The sequence below is a fragment of the Salvelinus namaycush genome, chromosome 8 (assembly GCF_016432855.1).
Source record: "Salvelinus namaycush isolate Seneca chromosome 8, SaNama_1.0, whole genome shotgun sequence".
NCBI lineage: Eukaryota > Metazoa > Chordata > Actinopteri > Salmoniformes > Salmonidae > Salvelinus > Salvelinus namaycush.
In genome coordinates, this window is record NC_052314.1 from 58,984,536 (window position 1) to 59,005,398 (window position 20,863).

Sequence of the window (20,863 nt, forward strand, 5' to 3'; positions counted from 1 at the left end):
GCTTATGGCCCTACACAGGTCATTGAGTCCGGTCTTAATGCCAGTATGGTAAATAGTATGGTCTACAGTTTATGAGGTATTCTAACTCAGGCAAGCAGAACCTTTGAAGCTTCATTAATATTAAAGATTACGTACCAGCTGTTGTTAACAAAGAGACACACCACCCCCCTTGAGCTTACTCAATACTGCCTTTCTGTCCTGCTGATGCATAAGAAAAGCAGCCAGATGCATATTATCCATGTCCTTGTTCAGCCAAGTTTCAGAGAAACATAGGATATTACAGTTCTCCAGGTCCCGTTGATAGGATAGTCTCGAACGAAGCTCATCCAGTTTGTTCTGCAGTGATTGTACATTAACAATTTCTTGTCATTCAGCTCAAAAAATTCACTTTCTGTCCTCTTCTTCCATGGGCAAACATGTATGGAAAGTTTTATTTAAATCAACAGGGATGCAGCAACAGTAATTGAATAATAATGTATTTACCCATGAGCATTTCAATGGCAAAGAGAGGTTCAGGGAAATAAATGATAAATATATTTAGTTATTTTCATGAAATAAACAACCAGTGATTTATTAGGCATGATTTAAAAATACAATTAAATAGACTGCTATTTGGGGGCTTTAAAGTACAGTACTGCTTATTACATTACACATCAAATGTCCTTTTCACAATCACAATCAGTATCTTTCAAGCTCAGAGCACTATAAGCCAAGGAAACTAAGGGCAATTTTAAATCTAAATTGTCAACAAGCAAATACAAAATCAACAAGATTTATTCTAATTTATTAACAGATTTGATCACTTAATTATAGTACATAAAGGAACAGGTACCACCTGATTATGCCAAATAATGTTGCGAGGGACATTATATTTGTTATGAATAGAACATAGGCAAAACCAAATTGAAAGGGGAAATATAATGTTGCTCTTCAATAACATGACAGTGTTTTGACTATGCTAGCACCCAAAACAACAAGTCTGTATATCTGAGAATGTGAGTGTACACAGATGCTCAACTGAGGGACTTAGAGTACTTTAAAAAAAAATATCGTAACCCAAGACACTTCACATGATAAATATAATGTCAGCTAAAGAATGGTTCCCAGATATCCCCTGTATAATACTCAAGCCACAGTGCTACAATTTCTCCCCATTGTGGACACTCCTATGTCTGGTAAGGTTAGTCAGGAAGGAGAAGCTCTTGTAACATAGTTTGCACTTGAAGGGCTTCTCCTTGGTGTGAACGGTCTGATGCATCTTCACATAATTCGACTGAGCAAAGCGCTTCCCACATGTGGGGCAGGCGTATGGCTTGTCGGCATCCCCCCTAATGCTCCGCCTCCCACGTTGTGACCCAATGACACCAGGCAAGGTAGAAGCAGGAGCCACCACCCTCAGGTGGTTAGTCTTTGAGCTCCCCCCTCTAGCCATTGTTTGGGTGTTGTTGGGATTGTGTGCTGTGTTGGTAGGGTAACCATGAAGTAGCTGAGGAAGGCTAGACCCAGGCCCAGGCCTTTTATGAACCCAGTCACTAGATATTAGACGAGACCCTGAAAGAGAAGACAAACTTCCTGTTAGATTCCCATCAGGGGAGTCTCCCTCCACTCTCTCGGAAGGCTGAAGCCCAGGGTGACCTGCTCTGTTCATCATGGATACTGTGGAGTTTGTATCATAGGAACAGGAGGGTCTATCTCTATCAGCCCCAGGCCCTGCTCCATCCCTGCACTGAGACTGTGAAGAGAAGGGTCTGGGCTGCATACTGGAGCCTCTCTGATGACCACCATGTCTGAGGTTGTTCAGTCCACCTGTCCGCTGGTTGTGTTCTGTGTGGTGCTGGTGGTGGAGTCTCTGTCCCTCGCGGTTGGTTCCTGGATCCGACTCAGGAAGAAAGAGTGACGGCTCCTGATCCATGATCCTGATCCGGGGCCAGAGTTTGTGACCAGCCACCTCAGAGGTCCAGTCTCTCCCACCAGCAACACTGGATATTAACAAGTCCTCGTGGACTGCAGACTGTAAACACAAATGGAAGAGAAAATCATAAAAGTTTATATAAGAAACTTTTTGCTGTACATACACAAACATGACAAGATACAAGATATTCTAAAATATTAACCACAGTCAATGGAGGTATGGGGGATATAACCAGGTTGGGGGAGTATAGGGGATATGACCGGGTAGGGTTGGGGGAAACTTTGGAAAAAGTTCAACATTACATGAAAATGCTTTTCAATAATGAAGCATTTTTACAGACACCATCACACTATCATCTACTCTGCCTCATCTTACTCATTCTTTCCTCAGTTCTCATCCAGTTCTCTACTACATCCAAAACCAACAGAATTAACTACAAACCAACTAACTAGTACTATGTCACATTAAACTATACATGGGCCGTGTGCATTTTCTGGTGGTGTATCCTGAGGTAGGTCCTCTCTGAGAACCTCTTCTAGCAGTGTGTACAGGCGAACGGCCTCTCTCCCGTGTGGATCATCAGGTGCATCTTCAACTGGTGGGAGAACCTCTTCTCATACTGGGGGCAGCTGTAGGGTTTCTCCCGTGTGGACACTCTGGTGTCTCTTCAGGTAGCATGAGTCGAAAAAACAGGCACAGCACAGGCGGCAGCCCAACAATTTCTCCCCGTGTGCATCCTCTGGTGGATCTCCACCTGTTTGGGGAAACTGAAAGCTTTCCCACAGAATGAACACTGTAAGAGCTTCTCTTTGCCACCGGATCTGCTGATAGCATTACTACTACTGTAATTTGTGAATGGGCTTGTGTAGCCATTTAGTGTTGAGGCATTGGCATTGTCTGAGGTCTGGTTAAACATTAGGAGAGTGTGAGGAGGACAAAGGCCAGGGAGTGTCTGTTGTCACAGGGTCCCTGTTCCAGTTGATAGATCCTATAGAAGGCAGGCTGAAGGCAGCACCTGTTAGGGGGTTAACCTGAGGCGCCATCAGTCTGTCTGAATCACAACTATAGGAGCAGGATGTCGCATTGCTAGGCGAGTCTGTGTCTGTTCTCATACAGACACCTCCCCGTCCCCGCAGACCAAATCTACGCCTCACCCTGGTCTCAGCCAGTATGTTGTCATGGAGACTAAGTTTGGTTGCTGTTTTGTGTTCGACTGTCTGTTTCTGGTTGTGGTTAACAATGTTGTTCCCCAGCCCAGAGTTGAGGATGCTATGCTATCCACTGACCTCCAATATGTCGCCTCTGGTCATGGCCTGCTCAGTGATGTTGTCCCCTGGGCCCTTGGCTGCACCCGTCTGGGTCTGGGAATCCAAGATGGCCGCAGAGTCTCCTCTGTTTGCCTCCAGCCAACCACCTGCAGGAAGACGTTACAAAATAGACTTTACAAACATGGCAGAGAACTCATATACCAATGGAGTTCTTTGAGTCAATTACCTGATCAAGTTCATACATTATAATGTGTGTTTTAGTATGTAAACATAAGTTGTATTGATTTCATTTTATCAATGAAGAAAATTAAGAAAGAATAATAGCCAGGTGCATCACTACTCCCATTGAAGATGTATTACTGTATGTAGGTTATATGTATTTCTCCCTTACCTTGCTCCCCCATCTTTAGTCCACACCGCAGGTCAATTCTCTCTGGTCCGTCCTTTATTGTCTCTTCTTTGACAAGCAGCAGATCAGGCTTCACATCCTCCATGTCTACTGCCTGTAAGAGATACAGCGTGAGACGATGTTGGATGAAAAAATCTCATATGAGCACCCTGCTATGGAGCATATTCTGATGGGTCAGTGAAGGATTGCTATGAGTACTATGCAAACATGTTAGTTCATTTGATACTATGAGAGCTTCATCTGGGTGGACTGAGCTCTGCCAACACTGCTCACCCAGTTCCCGCTTAAGCCATTGCATCCAGTAAATTGAAGGAGATCTGTCGAATGCGCAGTCTGTTCTGCTCTCATGTGGATGGCCAAGGACCTGGCAAAGTCTCAGCTCACTCAACAAATAGCTGAAGATGATCCTATGCCAGTTAGCCCTTATGTAAATGAACTGAATACCCCCTCTAAATCTTGTAGGGGGGTAATGCACCTAAATGTGCGTAGTATGATTTAAAAAATGGGCACAATTGACATTTGTATACAAAACTATGGGCACAATTGACATTTGTATACAGAACTAGTGTCCTGACATTCTGGTTATCTCGGAAACATGGTTAAATGGTTCTGTCTCTGAAAAAGAGATTAAATACATTATAATAATTTTCTTAAAATGTGACGGATTACAGAAAGGGGGGGAGTGGCTTCAGAAAGTACTCTTATTCCACATTTTACTGTGTTTCAGCCTGCATTCAAAATGGAGTAAATAGATTTTCTTTCACCCATATACACACACACACAATACCCCATAATGACAAAGTGAAAACATGTTTTTCGAAATTTTTGCAGATTTATTGAAAATGAAATACAGAAATATCTACTTTACATAAGTATTCACACCGAGTCAACATTTTGTAGAAGCACCATCGAGCACAGCTCTGAATCTTTCTGGGTAAGTCTCATAGAGCTTTCCACACCTGGATTGTGCAACATTTGCCCATTATTCTTTTCAAAATTCTACAAGCTCTGTCAAATTGGTTGTTGTACATTGCTAGACAATCAATTTCACGTCTTGGCATATATTTAAGTAGATTAGTCAAAACTGTAACTTGGCCACTCAGGAACATTCACTGTCTTCTTGTTAAGCAACTCCAGTGTACATTTGGCCTTGTGTTTCAGATTATTGTCCTGCTGAAAGGTGAATTCATCTCCCAGTGTCTGGTCGAAAGCAGACTGAACCAGGTTTTCCTCTAGGATTTTGCCTGGGCTTAGCTTCATTCCATTTTATTTTATCCTGAAAAAATCCCCAGTCCTTGCCAATTACAAACATACCCATAACATGATGCAGCCACCACTATGCTTGAAAATATGAGAGTGGTACTCAGTAATGTGTTGAATTGGATTTATCCCAAACATAACACTTTGTATTCAGGACAAAAAGTGAATTGCTTTGCCACATTTTTTAAACAGTTTTACTTTTGTGCCTTTTTGCAAACAGGATGCATGTTTTGGACTACTTTTATTAGGTACAGGACTCTTTATTCTCCCTCTGTCAATTATGTTAGTATTGTGGAGTAACTACAATGTTGATCCATCCTGAGTTTTCTCCTAACACAGACATTAAACTCTGTAACTGTTTTAAAGTCACCATTGGCCTCATGGTGAAATCCCTGAGGGGTTTCCTTTCTCTCAGGCAACTGAGTTATGAAGGACGCACGTACCTTTGTTGTGACTGGGTGCATTGATACACCATCCAAAGTGTAATGAATGACTTCACCATGCTCAAAGGGATATTCAATACCTGCTCCTGTTTTTACCCATCTACCTATAGGTGCCCATCTTTCCAAAAAAGAGTTAAAACCTCCCTGGTCTTTGTTTTTGAAATTCACAACGTGACCGAGGGACCTTACAGATAATTGTATGTGTGGGATACAGAGATGAGGTAGTCATTCAAAAAATCATGCAACTTATTATGTGACTTGTTAAGCACATTTTTACTTCTGAACTTATTTAGGCTTGCCATAAAAAAAGGGGTTGAATATTTATTTACTCAAGACATTTCAGCTTTTAATGAATTAGTAAACATTTCGAAAAGCATAATTCCACTGACATGGGGTAGGCTAGTGACAAAAAAATCTAAATGTAATCCATTTTAAATTCATGCTGTAACTTAACAAAATATGGAACAAGTCAAGGGGTGTGAATACTTTCTGAAGGCACTGTATGTAAAATATAATTTCATGGCGTCCCATTTAAAAAATATATTTCTGTTCCCAAGAAATGTAAGCTCCTGGTTGTAATTGTGTCCATAACCCAGAATACACATGTATTTGTTGCTGTGATTTACCCCTTGCTGCCATGGCGGATGCTATTGGTGCTATATCTGAGTGTTGACCCTTTCCCCCCGGCCTCAGATCAATTAAAGAATACAGTGCCTTTGGAAAGTATTCAGACCCCTTGACTTTTTCCACATTTTGCTACGTTAAAGCCTTATTCTAAAATGGATTTCAGCAATCTACACACAAAACCCCATAATGACAAAGCAAAAAAAGATTTTTAGGAATTTTTGCAAATGTATTGACATTTTTAAAACATACCTTATTTACAGTTTAAGTCGGAAGTTTACATACACTTAGGTTGGAGTCATTAAAACTCGTTTTTCAACCACTTCACAAATTTCTTGCTAACAAACTATAGTTTTGGCAGGTCGGTTAGGACATCTTCTTTGTGCATGACACAAGTAATTTTTCCAACAATTGTTTACAGACAGATTATTTCACTTATAATTCACTATCACAATTCCAGTGGGTCAGAAGTTTACATACACTAAATTGACTGTGCCTTTAAACAGCTTGGGAAATCCAGAAAATGATGTCATGGCTTTAGAAGCTTCTGATAGGCTAATTGACATCATTTGAGTCAATTGGAGGTGTACCTGTGGATTTATTTCACGGCCTACCTTCAAACTCAGTGCCTCTTTGCTTGACATCTTGGGAAAATCAAAAGAAATCATTCAAGACCTCAGGAAAAAAAATGGTAGACCACAAGTCTGGTTCATCCTTGGGAGCAATTTCCAAACGCCTGAAGGTACCACGTTCATCTGTACAAACAATAGTACGCAAGTATAAACACTGGAACCACAGAGCTGTCATACCGCTCAGGAAGGAGACGCGTTCTACCTCCTAGAGATGAACGTACTTTGGTGTGAAAAGTGCAAATCAATCCCAGAACAACAGCAAAGGACCATGTGAAGATGTTGGAGGAAACGGGTACAAAAGTATCTATATCCACAGTAAAATGAGTCCTATATCGACATAACCTGAAAGGCCGCTCAGCAAGGAAGAAGCCACTGCTCCATACCCACCATAAAAAAGCCAGACTACGGTTTGCAACAGCAAATGGGGACAAAGATCGTACTTTTTGGAGAAACAAAAATATGACTTTTTGGCCATAATGACCATCGTTATGTTTGGAGGAAAAAGGGGGAGGCTTGCAAGCCGAAGAACACCATCCCAACCGTGAAGAACGGGGGTGGCAGCATGTTGTGGGGGTGCTTTGCTGCAGGAGGGACTGGTGCACTTCACAAAATAGATGGCATCATGAGGGGGGGAAATTATGTGGATATATTGAAGCAACATCTCAAGTCATCAGTCAGGAAGTTAAAGCTTGGTCGCAAATCGATCTTCCAAATGGACAATGACCCCAAGCATACTTCCAAAGTTGTGGCAAAATGGCTTAAGGACAACAAAGTCAAGGTATTGGAGTGGCCATCACAAAGCCCTGACCTCAATCCTATAGAAAATTTGTGGGCCGAACTGAAAAAGCGTGTGCGAGCAAGGAGGCCTACAAACCTGACTCAGTTATACCAGCTCTGTCAGAAGGAATGGGCCAAAATTCACCCAACTTATTGTGGGAAGCTTGTGGAAGGCTACCCTTGAACGTTTGACCCAAGTTAAACAATTTAAAGGCAATGCTACCAAATACTAATTGAGTGTATGTAAACTTCTGACCCACTGGGAATGTGATGAAAGAAATAAAAGCTGAAATAAATCATTCTCTCTACTATTATTCTGACATTTCACCTTGTTAAAATAAAGTGGTGATCCTAACTGACCTGACAGGTCATTTTTACTAGGATTAAATGTCAGGAATTGTGAAAACTGAGTTTAAATGTATTTGGCTAAGGTGTATGTAAACGTCCGACTTCAACTGTACCTAAGTATTCAGACCCTTTGCTATGAGACTTGAAATATAGCTCAGGTGCATCCTGTTTACATTGATCATCCTTGCGATGTTTCTACAACTTGATTGGAGTCCACCGGTGGTAAATTCAACTGATTGAATATGATTGGGAAAGGCACACACTTGTCTATTTAAGGTCCCACAGTTGACAGTGCATGTCAGAGCAAAAACCAAGCCATGATGTTGAAGGAATTGCCCGTAGAGCTCCGAGACAAGATTGTGTCGAGGCACAGATCTGAGGAAGGGTACCAAAAAATGTCTTCAGCATTGAATGTCCCCAAGAACACAGTGGCCTCCATCATGATTAAATGGAAGAAGTTTGGAACCACCAAGACTCTTCCTAAAGCTGGCCCCTTGGCCAAACTGAGCAATCGGGGGAGAAGGGCCTTGGTCAGGGAGGTGACCAAGAACCCGATGGTCACGCTGACAGAGCTCTAGAGTTCCTTTGTGGATACGCGAGAACCTTCCAGAAGGACAACCATCTCTGCAGCACTCCACCAATCAGGCCTTTAGGAGAGAGTGACCAGACAGAAACACTCCTCAGTAAAAGACACATGACAGCCTGCTTGGAGTTTGCCAAAAGGCACCTAAAGGACTCTCAGACAATGAGAAACAAGATTCTCTGGCCTGATGAAACCAAGATTGACTCTTTGGCCTGAATGCCAAGCGTCATGTCTGGAGGAAACCTGGCACCATCCCTAAAGTGAAGCATGGTGGTGGCAGCATCATGCCGTGGGGGATGTTTTTCAGAGGCAGGGACTGGGAGACTAGTCAGGATCGAGGGAAAGATGAACGGAGCAAAGTACAGAGAGATCCTTGATTAAAACCTTCTCCAGAGCGCTCAGGACCTCAGGCTGGGGCGAAGGTTCACCTTCCAACAGGACAATGACTCTAAGCACACAGCCAAGACAATGCACAAGTGGCTTCGGGACAAGTCTCTGAATGTCCTTGAGTGGCCCAGCCAGAGCCCGGACTTGAACATCGCTGGAGAGACCTGAAAATAACTGCAACAACGCTTCCCATCCAACCTGACAGAGCTTGAGAGGATCTGCATAGAAGAATGGGAGAAACTCCCCAAATACAGGTATGCCAAGCTTGTAGGGTCATACCCAAGAAGACTCGAGGCTGTATCGCTGCCAAAGGTGCTTCAACAAAGTAATAACTAAAGGGTCTGTATACGTATGTAAATGTGATAGTTTTTTATTTGTAATAAATTTGCGAAAATGTCTAAAAACCAGTTATTGCTTTGTCACTATGGGGTGTTGTGTGTAGATTGAGGGAAAAAACGATTTCATCAATTTTAGAATAAGGCATTAACGTAACAAAATGTGGAAAAAGTCAGGGGGTCTAAATACTTTACGAATGCACTGTATGCATTGATTTTAATCTGTCTCAATTGATCTCAAAACCCACACAGGTAAATGTCTTACTAATAACCCCCATAAATATTTGTCTAGTGATCATTGTCCCATACTATGTATGTATTAGAGATACCAAACAGCAAAATACTAATCCTCATTTAATAAAAAATATGCATTTAAAAAAGTTTCCTCCTTAAGGGTTTTTACATGACATGTTCTACTCTGATTTAGCCACTGTCTCCTGTATTCCTGACCCTGAGTTGGCTTTAGAAAATGTATCCTCCATATTTATTCCTCTGGCAAATAAACACGCCCCTTTTAAACAATTCAGAGTCAAAGATAGAAAACCAAGGGTTAGATCTTCGGAGCTATCTGAGCTCCTTCAGACGAGAAATCAGGCCCGGTCCAAAGCAAGGAAAACTGACTCTGTTGTGAACTGTGAGAATGATGCACTCTCTCTGACTCTGCTGGTGATTTTGAACAGTAACAGTAAATGCATTGAAGTGTAGAAATTCCTCTTCCCTGCCTAAGCAAGTTCTGTCTGACTCTGGCTAACTGATAAGAATGAGATAAGTGATGCTTTTAAACATAATTTTACCTTGGCAGACTTATTATTTGAGATAAACTGTGGTTTAATTGACACTGGTCAGTCAATCGACTGTTCTCCCCTCTGCCGGACTCTAGCTAACTCGACGGTTAACCAATCAACTTCTAGTGAATCTTTTTGTTTTCATTTCACCAATTTACTACCTGTTATGTGCTAGATGCCTTGCTTAAAGGGACATTTAAAAAAATGTCAACTTTATATTCATCATCTCCAGCACCACCATCAACATACAGTCGTGGCCAAAAGTTTTGAGAATGACACAAATATTAATTTCCACAAAGTTTGCTGCTTCAGTGTCTTTAGATATTTTTGTCAGATGTTACTATGGAATACTGAAGTATAATTACAAGCATTTCATAAGTGTCAAAGGCTTTTATTGACAATTACATGAAGTTGATACAAAGAGTCAATATTTGCAGTGTTGACCCTTCTTTTTCAAGACCTCAGCAATCCACCATGGCATGCTGTCAATTAACTTCTGGGCCACATCTTGACTGATGACAGCCCATTCTTGCATAATCAATGCTTGGAGTTTGTCAGAATTTGTGGGTTTTTGTTTGTCCACCCGCCTCTTGAGGATTGACCACAAGTTCTCAATGGGATTAAGGTCTGGGGAGTTATCTGGCCATGGACCCAAAATATCGATGTTTTGTTCCCCGAGCCACTTAGTTATCCACTAAGTTAGCCACTTAGTTATCACTTTTGCCTTATGGCAAGGTGCTCCATCATGCTGGAAAAAGGCATTGTTCGTCACCAAACTGTTCCTGGATGGTTGGGAGAAGTTGCTCTCGGAGGATGTGTTGGTACCATTCTTTATTCATGGCTGTGTTCTTAGTCAAAATTGTGAGTGAGCCCACTCCCTTGGCTGAGAAGCAACACCACACATGAATGGTCTCAGGATGTTTTACTGTTGGCATGACACAGGACTGATGGTAGCGCTCACCTTGTCTTCTCCGGACAAGCTTTTTTCCGGATGCCCCAAACAATCGGAAAGGGGATTCATCAGAGAAAATGACTTTACCCCAGTCCTCAGCAGTCCAATCCCTGTACCTTTTGAAGACTATCAGTCTGTCCCTGATGTTTTTCTTGGAGAGAAGTGGCTTCTTTGCTGCCCTTCTTGACACCAGGCCATCCTCCAAAAGTCTTTGCCTCACTGTGCGTGCAGATGCACTCACACCTGCCTGCTGCCATTCCTGAGCAAGCTCTGTACTGGTGGTGCCCCGATCCCGCAGCTGAATCAACTTTAGGAGATGGTCCTGGCATTTGCTGGACTTTCTTGGGCGCCCTGAAGCCTTCTTCACAACAATTGAACAGGTCTCCTTGAAGTTCTTGATGATCTGATCGATGGTTGATGTAGGTAAAATCTTACTGGCAGCAATATCCTTGCCTGTGAAGACCTTTTTGTGCAAAGCAATGTTGACGGTATATGTTTCCTTGCAGGTAACCATGATTGACAGAGGAAGAACAATGATTCCAAGCACCACCCTCCTTTTGAAGCTTCCAGTCTGTTATTCGAACTCAATCAGCATGACAGAGTGGTCTCCAGCCTTGTCCTCATCTACACTCACACCTGTGTTAAGAGAATCACTGACATGATGTCAGCTGGTCCTTTTGTGGCAGGGCTGAAATGCAGTGGAAATGTTTTTTGGGGATTCAGTTCATTTGCATGGCAAAGAGGGACTTTGCAATTAATTGCAGTTCATCTGATCACTCTTCATAACATTCTAGAGTATATGCAAATTGCCATCATACAAACTGAGGTAGCAGACTTTGTGAAAATTAATATTTGTGTCATTCTCAAAACTTTTGGCCACGACTGAACACTACATGACCAAAAGTGGACACCTGCTCGTCGAACATTGCATTCCAAAATCATGGGCATTAATATAGAATTGGTCCCCCTTTGCTGCTATAACAGCCTCCACTCTTCTGGGAAGGCTTTCCACTAGATGTTGGAACATTGCTGCGGGGACTTGCTTCCATTAAGAAACAAGAGCATTAGTGACGTTGGGCACTGATGTGGTGCGACTAGTCCTGGCTTGCAGTCGGCATTCCAATTCATCCCAAAGGTGTTTGATGGGGTTCAGGTCAGGGCTCTGTGCAGGCCAGTCAAGATCTTGCACACCGATCTCAATAAACCCTTTCTGTATGAACCTCGCTTTGTGCACGGGGCATTGTCATGCTGAAACAGAAAAGGGCTTTCCCCAAACTGTTGCTACATAGTTGGAAGCACAGAATCGTTGAATGTCTTTGTATGCTGTAGCATTAAGATTTCCCTTCCCTGGAACTAAAGAGCCTAAACCATTATTCCTCTTCCGCCCAACTTTACAGTTGGCACTATGCATTGGGGCAGGTAGTGTTCTCCTGGCATCGTAAAAACCCAGATTCGTCCGTCAGACTGCCAGATGGTGAAGCGTAATTACGCCAGAGAACGCATTTCCACTGCTTCAAAGTACAATGGCGGCGAGCTTTACACCACTCCAGTCGACGCTTGGCATTGCGCATGGTGATCTTAGGCTTGTGTGCGGCTGCTCGGCCATGGAAACCCATTTCATGAAGCTCCCGACGAACAGTTATTGTGATGACGTTGCCCCAGAGGCAGTTTGGACGTCGGTAGTGCAACCGAGGACAGAGAATTTTTACGCGTTACGCGCTTCAGCACTCTGCGGTCCTGTTCTGTGAGCTTTTGTGGCCTACCACTTCTAGTCGGAGAACTGAATACTGACAAATTCTTAAACTACATTGGAGGAGGCTTATGGTCGTGAAATTAGCATTACATTCTCTGGCAACAGCTCTGTTGGACAGTCCTGCAGTCAGCATGCCAATTGTACACTCCCTCAACTTGTGGCATTGTGTTTTGTGACAAAACTGCACATTTTAGAGTGTCCTTTTATTGTCCCCAACACAAGTTGCACCTGTGTAATGATCATCCTGTTTAATCAGCTTCTTGATATGCCACACCTGTCAGGTGGATGGATTATCTTGGCAAAGGAGAAATTATCACTAACAGGGATGTAAACAAATTTGTGCACAACATTTGAGAGAAATAAGCTTTTTGTGCATATGGAACATTTCTGGGATCTTTTATTTCAGCTCATGAAAATGGGACCTACACTTTACATGTTGCATTTATATTTTTGTTCAGTATAACTGGTTTAAAAATTACTTGACAAATAGACCCGCAGGGGTCTATTCTGGGTCCTGTACTTTTTACTGTTTACATTAACAATATTGTTGCAGGTTACAGAAAATGTATACTGTTGTGTATGCTATTGCCCCCACGATTGACCAGGCTTTATCTGAACTGCAGTCGGTCTTTATTGTATTACCAAAAAACTTTATTGACCTGAAATTAGTATTGAATGCAGGTAAAACTAAGCATATGTTGTTCTCTAGAGCGCATAAAAATAACTAATGTACTTTGGACGGTGTCCATATTGATTGTGTCCCTGCCTACAAATGTCTGGACATCTGGATAGCTGAAAAGCTGTCTTTTAAAAATAATATGGAGAAGTTGAGAATAAAAATAGGCTTCTTCTAAAGAAATAGATCATGCCTCTCGCTAAATAGTAGACAGCAAATTATTCAGTCTATGGCGACATCATCTACATGAACGCAGCTGCCACTTCATTAAAGCTGTTAGATGCTGTTATCATAGTGCTTTAATACGGGCGTCAGATTTAGTACTCATCAAAGCAATCTCTATCAGAAAGTTGGTTAGCCCTCTGATGTCACATAGGTTGATACATTTTCATTTATAAAGCCCTTTTACAAAAACTCCCACTGTACCTAACATTATTGCTAAACTTTAGACTTATGAGTTACTACACCCGGTGTCAGGGTTGGCTAACTCCGGGAATTCCTTTGGTCTCTAAGTTAGGTTAATCAGCTTTTAGTTGTCTTGCATCGTATATGTGGAACAATCTTCCAAATGTTCTTACATTTATACTTTGGTGCCTCTAGGGCAATTCAGAAGGCTGATTGAGGACCTTGTTACTGATTAATGTGTTTGTTTTTTATGACTTTTCTTTCTGGTTACATTTTGGATTTATATTTTGTTGTGTGTATTTTCTCTAATTTCTGTAATTCAGGGCTCATCTGTAAAAGAGACCTTGGTCTCAGTATGACTCCCTGATGAAATAAAGGTTAAATAAAAAAACATGTTCATTAATTTGATTACTTTACACTAATGGTTCGATCATTAAAAGGCATGGTCCCACAGTTTAGACTAAATAAAATCCACAAAGCATCTCAGAGTAAGAGTGCTGATCGTCCTCACCTGTCTACATAGTCTTATTCATTATGATCTAAAAGACAAAACTGATCCTAGATCAGCACTCCTACTCTGAGAGGCTTTGTGGATACAGGCCCTGACCTAATACCATTCAGACAGGAGTTCACAGTGGACTCACCTCAGTGAGACTGTGTGTGGTCCTGTGCTGCTCAGCTGGTTCCTCTGTGGGTTCAGAAGGTGGTGTAGTCTGGTTGTCCTCCATGACCATGTTCCCCTCAGGGTTCCCCAGACCCTCCTCACAGCCCTCTTCCTTCACCAGCAGCACCTCTGGACCCTCCTCCTCCTGGAAGAGACAGGTGTTACAGATTAAATAGACATACACTCCATCAGATACATAATGTAAACATGCACACACAGATAATAAACCAGGGTGGGCGCCAGAACGAATCCGTTGGATGGGCATTTGATTTTTTCATAGGGGGGGGCACGTTTTTTTCGGGACCTATGTGGATATATGTAAAAATATATATATATAATTTTCACGTGTTCAGTAAATTGTAAGTGTTGATATGACAGTCAGAAAGTCAATTATCAGTTGGAGCGTGTCCATGTCACACAGCCTAAACAACGAAAGCTGTGGAGTGCGTTGCTGAATTGGTTTCTTGCTAGAGATGTAGGGCCTGCTCTCTCAGTGAAGACATTTTGTGCTGATAATGGCCCGTAGAATTCTCACCGGCTTGTTCTATTCCGAATAGTGCCGTCCTCTTTCCTGTCTCACCATTTCATTTGGTGGTGGCCCTACCACCTGCTCAGTGCGCACAATTATGTATGTTTTGCGCTTAGGACTCGGAGGAATAGGTTCAGGTTGAGGCTCAGAATCAGAAGAAGACTCATCAGAGATGTGCTCATGATTCATTCTTCCACACCATCTGAGTCGTTTTTATTCAGATTTTGTAGCAACGCTAACGAGTGCATTCATTCATCTTGGCCTTCTTGCCATTGTAAATTACACACGCTCTCACGGTGTACTTCAAAAGGTCCAGAATACACTGATAGAGTACATACCATGTTTGGATTAGAATTAAAATAGATCAATACAATAGAATGTCCTTCATTAACAATCGGTGATTACATAATTATGCATTGTTCGCTTCCCCTTCCTCATCAACCCATCCATTCTCCCCCATCATACTTTAGCCTACTTAATTTATTTAATCTCTTATGCGTTTGAATTTAGTTCCGGTATAGTTTAGGTTCAGCTTCGAGACAATTATCGGCGTGATTATCAACTGGGCATGGCATCTTCAACTAATCGGGAGAAGGTGGGGAGCAGGCCATATTGTGGGGAGAAGGGGCCTCCTAAAACTGTCTATTACACCAATTCTGTTTGTGATATTAAGATTCTGACCATGTGTATTATAGACTTATTTAGGAAAAGTCTAGGACGGAGGAGGGCATGACTTTAAAATTAGCAGAGTAGCCTAATGCATTTTTTTTTGTATTCATGAGCAGTCCAAATGACTGCTTTTGCGCTTCTATTGTGGGTTGTATAGTAATGCATGTAGTTTAATGTGGCATGAACACAACACGTCATGATGTTGTCATCTGATTGTAAAACAAATCACTGTAAAAGTAGGTTACCTTCACACGTTAGTCCAAAATAGCATTGGAACGACTGAAACAGCGCCTTTCTGTGTTACTATATGTAACCCCTTTATCTGATGCGGTCAAAAAAGAGAATGTCATGCCATACTCTTTTAGTCCAGACAGCATCAGATACATGGGCTACACATACTGAGACAGAAGGGCGCTGTTTTGACTGCTCGGATACTTTATCTGACAGTGATAGGTCTTTCTGTCGGCGCGCGTCTCGGTCAAATAAATGATAAATATTAAAATATTTTGTTTGGACGATTATGGAGATACAGTACGGCGGGCCCCCCTAAGACCCGCCCATAATGCCGGCCCTGTAATAAACACACTTTCAGCATGAAGTGTTTACCCATCCCCACTACAGTTATAAAGGGCTGTCGAGTGTATGCAGAATAGGGTGAGATCAAATGTGATGTATACTAAAGGGTCTCAATGAAAGTCTTAGAATGAAAAGTCCCATTTTGTGTTTATTAAACATTTAAGTGTTAAAATACACCACATGAAAACCACACATACACGTCTCTGCATGCCTGGCAGACATCTCAGCTTGGATGTCGACCCACCACCTCAAGCTCAACAAGACGAAGCTGCGCCTCCATGGTGTCCCCCTCCCAGAGTGCAAAGAACATCGAAGCAGTGACTCGCTCCTGCAGGTTCATGCTCTACACCATGGGTGATGAGTTTGACACATGCTCTATAACATCTATAGAGTACGACCCTTCCTCACACAGGAAGCGATGCATGTCCTAATCCCTGCGCTTGTCACCTCCTGTCTAGACTACTACAACTCTGTTACCTGGATTTCCTGCTTGTGCCATCAAACCCCTGCAACTTATCCAGAACTCCGCAGTCCGCCGGGTGTTCAACCTTCCCAAGTTCTCCCATGTCACCCCACACCTCAGCACACTCCACTGGCTTCCAGTTGAAGCTTGCATCCACTAGCAGACCATGGTGCTTGCTTACAGAGCAGCAAGGGGAACTGCCCCTCCCTACCTTCCGGCTATAATCAAACCCTACACCCCAACCCAAGCACTCCGTTCTGCCACCTATGGTCTCTTGGTCGTCCCACGGCCAGCCCAGGCAATGTTCTTCTCTATCCTGGCACCTGATTGGTGGAACCAGCTTCCCCCTGAAGCAAGGAAGCAGATTCACTGACAATCTTCAGAAACCCTACCTCTTCAAATAGAATCTTAAATGAATCCGAAAGCCCCCCGAATCATTAAAATAAATAAATACAAATAGTATTTTCCTACTTGCACAGATATTACTGATAACTACTTTGAGGGAAACTGTACTTGCTATAACTGTGATATAAGTCGCTCTGGATAAGAGCATCTGCTAAATTACTAAAATGTAAATGTAATGTCTCAACAAAAAAATCACCATGAAGTTGATAAACCGCATACATTTTCTCATAGAAATAGTATTGGGGAAAAAATTAAGTAGTTGAATGCAGGTAATGAAACATGCAATTTTGAACATCATATAGCCTACACAGTACAAACACAATATGTAAGACTTTTTAGGCTTATATATCACACAATGTCTGAATGCAATATTCTACCAGGAATATTCAACACTGAAATGTGTTACTCTCGTTATTCCAAATGCATCTGTGGATCTTTTCTGCTGACAACAATGAAAATCAGAAGCTATCGTGTGGAATGGTTTTTCTGCTGGTGTATCTTGAGATAGCTCCTCTCTGAGAACCTCTTCCCGCAGTGCGTACAGGCAAACGGCCTCTCTTCCGTGTGGACCTTCAGGTGCATCTTCAGGTTGCCAGCCTGGGCGAAGCGCATATCGCACCGGGGGCAGCTGTAGGGTTTCTCCCCTGTGTGGACCCTCTGATGCCTCTTCAGGTGGCAAGCCTGGGTGAAGCGCATCTGACACTGGGTACAGTTGAAGGGTTTCTCCCCTGTGTGGACCCTCTGGTGCCTCTTCAGGTTGCCAGCCTCAGCAAAGCGCATGTGACACTGGGTACAGCTGAAGGGTTTTATTCCTGTGTGGACCCTCTGGTGGATCTCCACCTTCTGGGGGCAGCTGAAGCCTTTGTTACAGAACGTGCAGAGGAACCGTTTCTCTTTGCTATTGCCAGATGTTGGTCTCCCTCCCTGCTCCTTGGCCCTTTGGTCCTCTGAGTTCAATACCTTATCGAAAAGGACGCAGCCATGTGAATTGGAAGGCCCCATCGACGTGGACACAGGCTCACGATCCCTGAGCACGTGCAAATGGGAGTGGGTTGCGACATTTGGATTTGTCTCCAAGCTCTCCCTGTAATCTAAAAAATCTCTGCCTTTTGAATGTCCTTCTCCTAAGTGAGTCTTGTCTACATTCCACATCAGAGGCGCGTCGCCCTCCACTTTCACATCATCTACCACTATATCGTCCCCTTTCTTATCTAGGCACCCTTCAGTGTATACACTACTACTGTACTGGTTCCAGTCCTCTCGAGACAGATCAGTTTGTCTCTCTAAGCCCAAGGGCATGTTGCCAGGGTCCATCTCTGTAGTGTAAGAACAAGACAGATCATTGCCAGTCTCCAACGTGTCACCTGAGTCCCGATGGGAATGAACCATCCTTGGGCTTGGGATACCGTAAAGCAAATACTCTGAGCCAGGAGCAGGACGACAGCCCAGTGGTCCCAGCCCCAGTCTCTCTGGGTCTGACATTTGGTCAGGTCCTGTGTGTAAGAGCCTGTGTGTTACAGTTAAATTCTCGCTGTCTGTCTCTGACTTGAGGACGGCGTTCAGCATTCCACTGACCTCCGTGATGCTGCGTCGGTTCCTGGGCTGGGGCGGGGCGGTGGGGTCCTCCGTGGCTAAAAGGGGTGCCACTCCAGCCACTGCGCCAGTCTGGATGTCTCTGCTGTGTCGTGGGTCATCTCCTTCAGTCCTCTCTTGCTTGACCAGAGACGATCCTCCAGGACCTGCAGCCTCTGCATCTGCAGACTGACAAGAAGAGAGGAGGTTATTACAGGTACATGAGCTGAATTGGATAATAATGTCGTAGGGAAGTCTCACAAGTGCCCCTATGGCAGATAAATAAGGATGTACATGTAAGCAAGTCAATAGCTGAGGGGAGCCTTTTTGAAATAAACGGGCGACATTTGATGTACAGTAATTTACATATAACGTTTTATGCACACTAACCTCTATCACGATAACATGCTGGGTTGAGGTTCCACTCCCCTCATCTATAGATATGGGTTGGTCATCTATCCATGTATTGTGTCCCGCTGGCTTCACAAAGCTCCTGTGGCCTCCAGTGAGATGTCCTTCACCTGAGAGTGATTGTGGGGAAAAGGAGTGGTTAAGTTAGGTACTGTCAATGCTATATTGTACACTATTGACACTGTCTACAATTGGCAAGGATGTAAGATAACACTATTCATAACTTTTTAATATAGTATTTATTGATTGATTATATTACATGCATCAAAAAATATATATTGAGTATAACAGGAAATTCAAGAATTTTGCTAGAATATGATATTGTCTTTGTGCAAGAAGAATTTGTTCTTAATTGATCTGCCAGGTAAAATAAAGATATCCAAGTAATCTGGGGAAGTTGTATACTATCCAAAAACTGACCAAGACCCAATTCTGGATAACACATCTGAACACATGTGGAGAGGGGAACGGGGCGACAGGCCCTGCAGCCTTCTGCAAAATGTACCTCTTGCCATTCCCCTGTATCTGTCGAGGATCTTGACACTACTGGGACGACTGGCGAGGACGCGCTCTCGAATTGTCCTCTCTGCGCGCTCCCGTGCCACCTTCAGTTCCAATAGCTGTAGTTTCCTCCGCAATCCCCTGTTTTCTTTCTGGCTTTGAGAAATTTCCACACGAAACACTGCATAGTCGTCGTCTACGAGTTTACAGATCTCTGCCACGGCTGCATTCGCTAGCACCTCCATGATGGAGGCTATTTGAGTGTGAAAAACCATACAGTTGGCCATTGTTTGCTAACTTTTGCAGCTAGCTAGCATTACCTAGATAACATTTATCAAGTCCTGTCTCCAATGCGAATTAAAGACTACACGAGGTAAAGCTGTGCAGTTAAATGGGTCATATTGTAAGGCTCCAGTGAGTTAATAAACGTCCAAATAACAACAATATAAACGTTAATGTGGAAATGGTTCTTGGTCACCTGTTCACTTCCGTTTACACAGAAGAGAAAGGATTTTATTTGTTGGCGTCATAGCTTAAAGGGTGTGGTTAAATGAAAAATGTATGCGCGCTGTTCTTTGAATTACGGTACTGCTTATTACATTACACATCATTACATTACACACTTATTACATTACACGTATGATCAGTATCTTTCAAGCTCAAAGCAGACTTGTTTACAAAGAACAGTGTGTTAGAATAGAATAGAAAATAATACAACTTTATTCCAAAGACTCAGTAAGGTAAATATTAAACTGTCCTAGCATAGGTTTACTCCTTCCTGTGAGTTTCCGGCAGCTAGACTTGACGCTGTGTTGCTGTCTTTTACAGGTTGGATTGTGAATTGCACATTATGTCACAGAAAAGAAGGGTGAAAAATAAATCGCACCAATTTCTAACCCTACACATATACCAATACTTTAGCCCTACCAGATCCTACTGCAGGCCAACAGCTGCTGCCACTACCACATCTATTTTCTGGGATTTATGCTCCATCAGTGCAGACAATTAATAACCATAGCAATAAATCCTGCCTTACTAATACTCATCCTCTATGGATTGCTCTCTTCAGGCCTACTCACTGGGGGGCTCCCGGTCGAACACTTAACCTTGGCCAATCCTCTGCTCTCTTCACTGCCTAAGCATAGTAAACTTTCTGCCCCACTCAAACTCGTCTCCCTCTCAAAGAGCACTTCGTATCCCCAGTTGCATGGGTGCCCCTACCCCATTCATAGACGCTAACTACCTTTATCACCTATTGATGATAGAACCGATGTTTGCTCTCAATGTTAACAAGTATCGCTTGCGGTAAGGTTTTGGAAAAATAAGGAACGTAAGTTTCATATCAGTCCCCGCAAAAAACAAGGTTAAATTACTACAGGCCTTTATAGGATTAGGATGTGTGTTCCCACACGTCCATATATCCATGTTACAGTACGTGTTTATAGAAGACAGAGGGACCTCCTATGCTAATTAGCTATATAGCGTGCTCTGAACACCTGTGTGTAACGGAAGAAGGCTGCCAGA

General features: G+C 42.8%; 1 protein-coding gene across 4 annotated transcripts in view; it reads right to left on the reverse strand.

The window, feature by feature from the left end:
• Window positions 1–246: 246 nt before the first annotated feature.
• The window catches only part of LOC120052920 (zinc finger protein with KRAB and SCAN domains 1-like), a 47,243-nt gene continuing 26,626 nt past the window's right edge, over window positions 247–20,863 (reverse strand). For 2 of the 4 annotated variants that reach the window (XM_039000155.1, XM_039000154.1), the window contains exons 2-7: window positions 18,818–18,948; window positions 18,431–18,616; window positions 14,194–14,358; window positions 3,572–3,683; window positions 3,199–3,326; window positions 247–2,011 (exon numbers count right to left, since the gene is read on the reverse strand). In XM_039000155.1, the coding sequence (XP_038856083.1) occupies window positions 1,139–2,011; window positions 3,199–3,326; window positions 3,572–3,683; window positions 14,194–14,358; window positions 18,431–18,616; window positions 18,818–18,948 (1,595 nt within the window). In that variant the 3' untranslated portion in view covers window positions 247–1,138. Of the gene's footprint in view, window positions 2,687–3,198; window positions 3,327–3,571; window positions 3,684–14,193; window positions 14,359–18,430; window positions 18,617–18,817; window positions 18,949–19,343; window positions 19,830–20,863 lie in introns of those variants that run through there. The other 2 variants (XM_039000153.1, XM_039000156.1) reach the window with 2 other exon arrangements.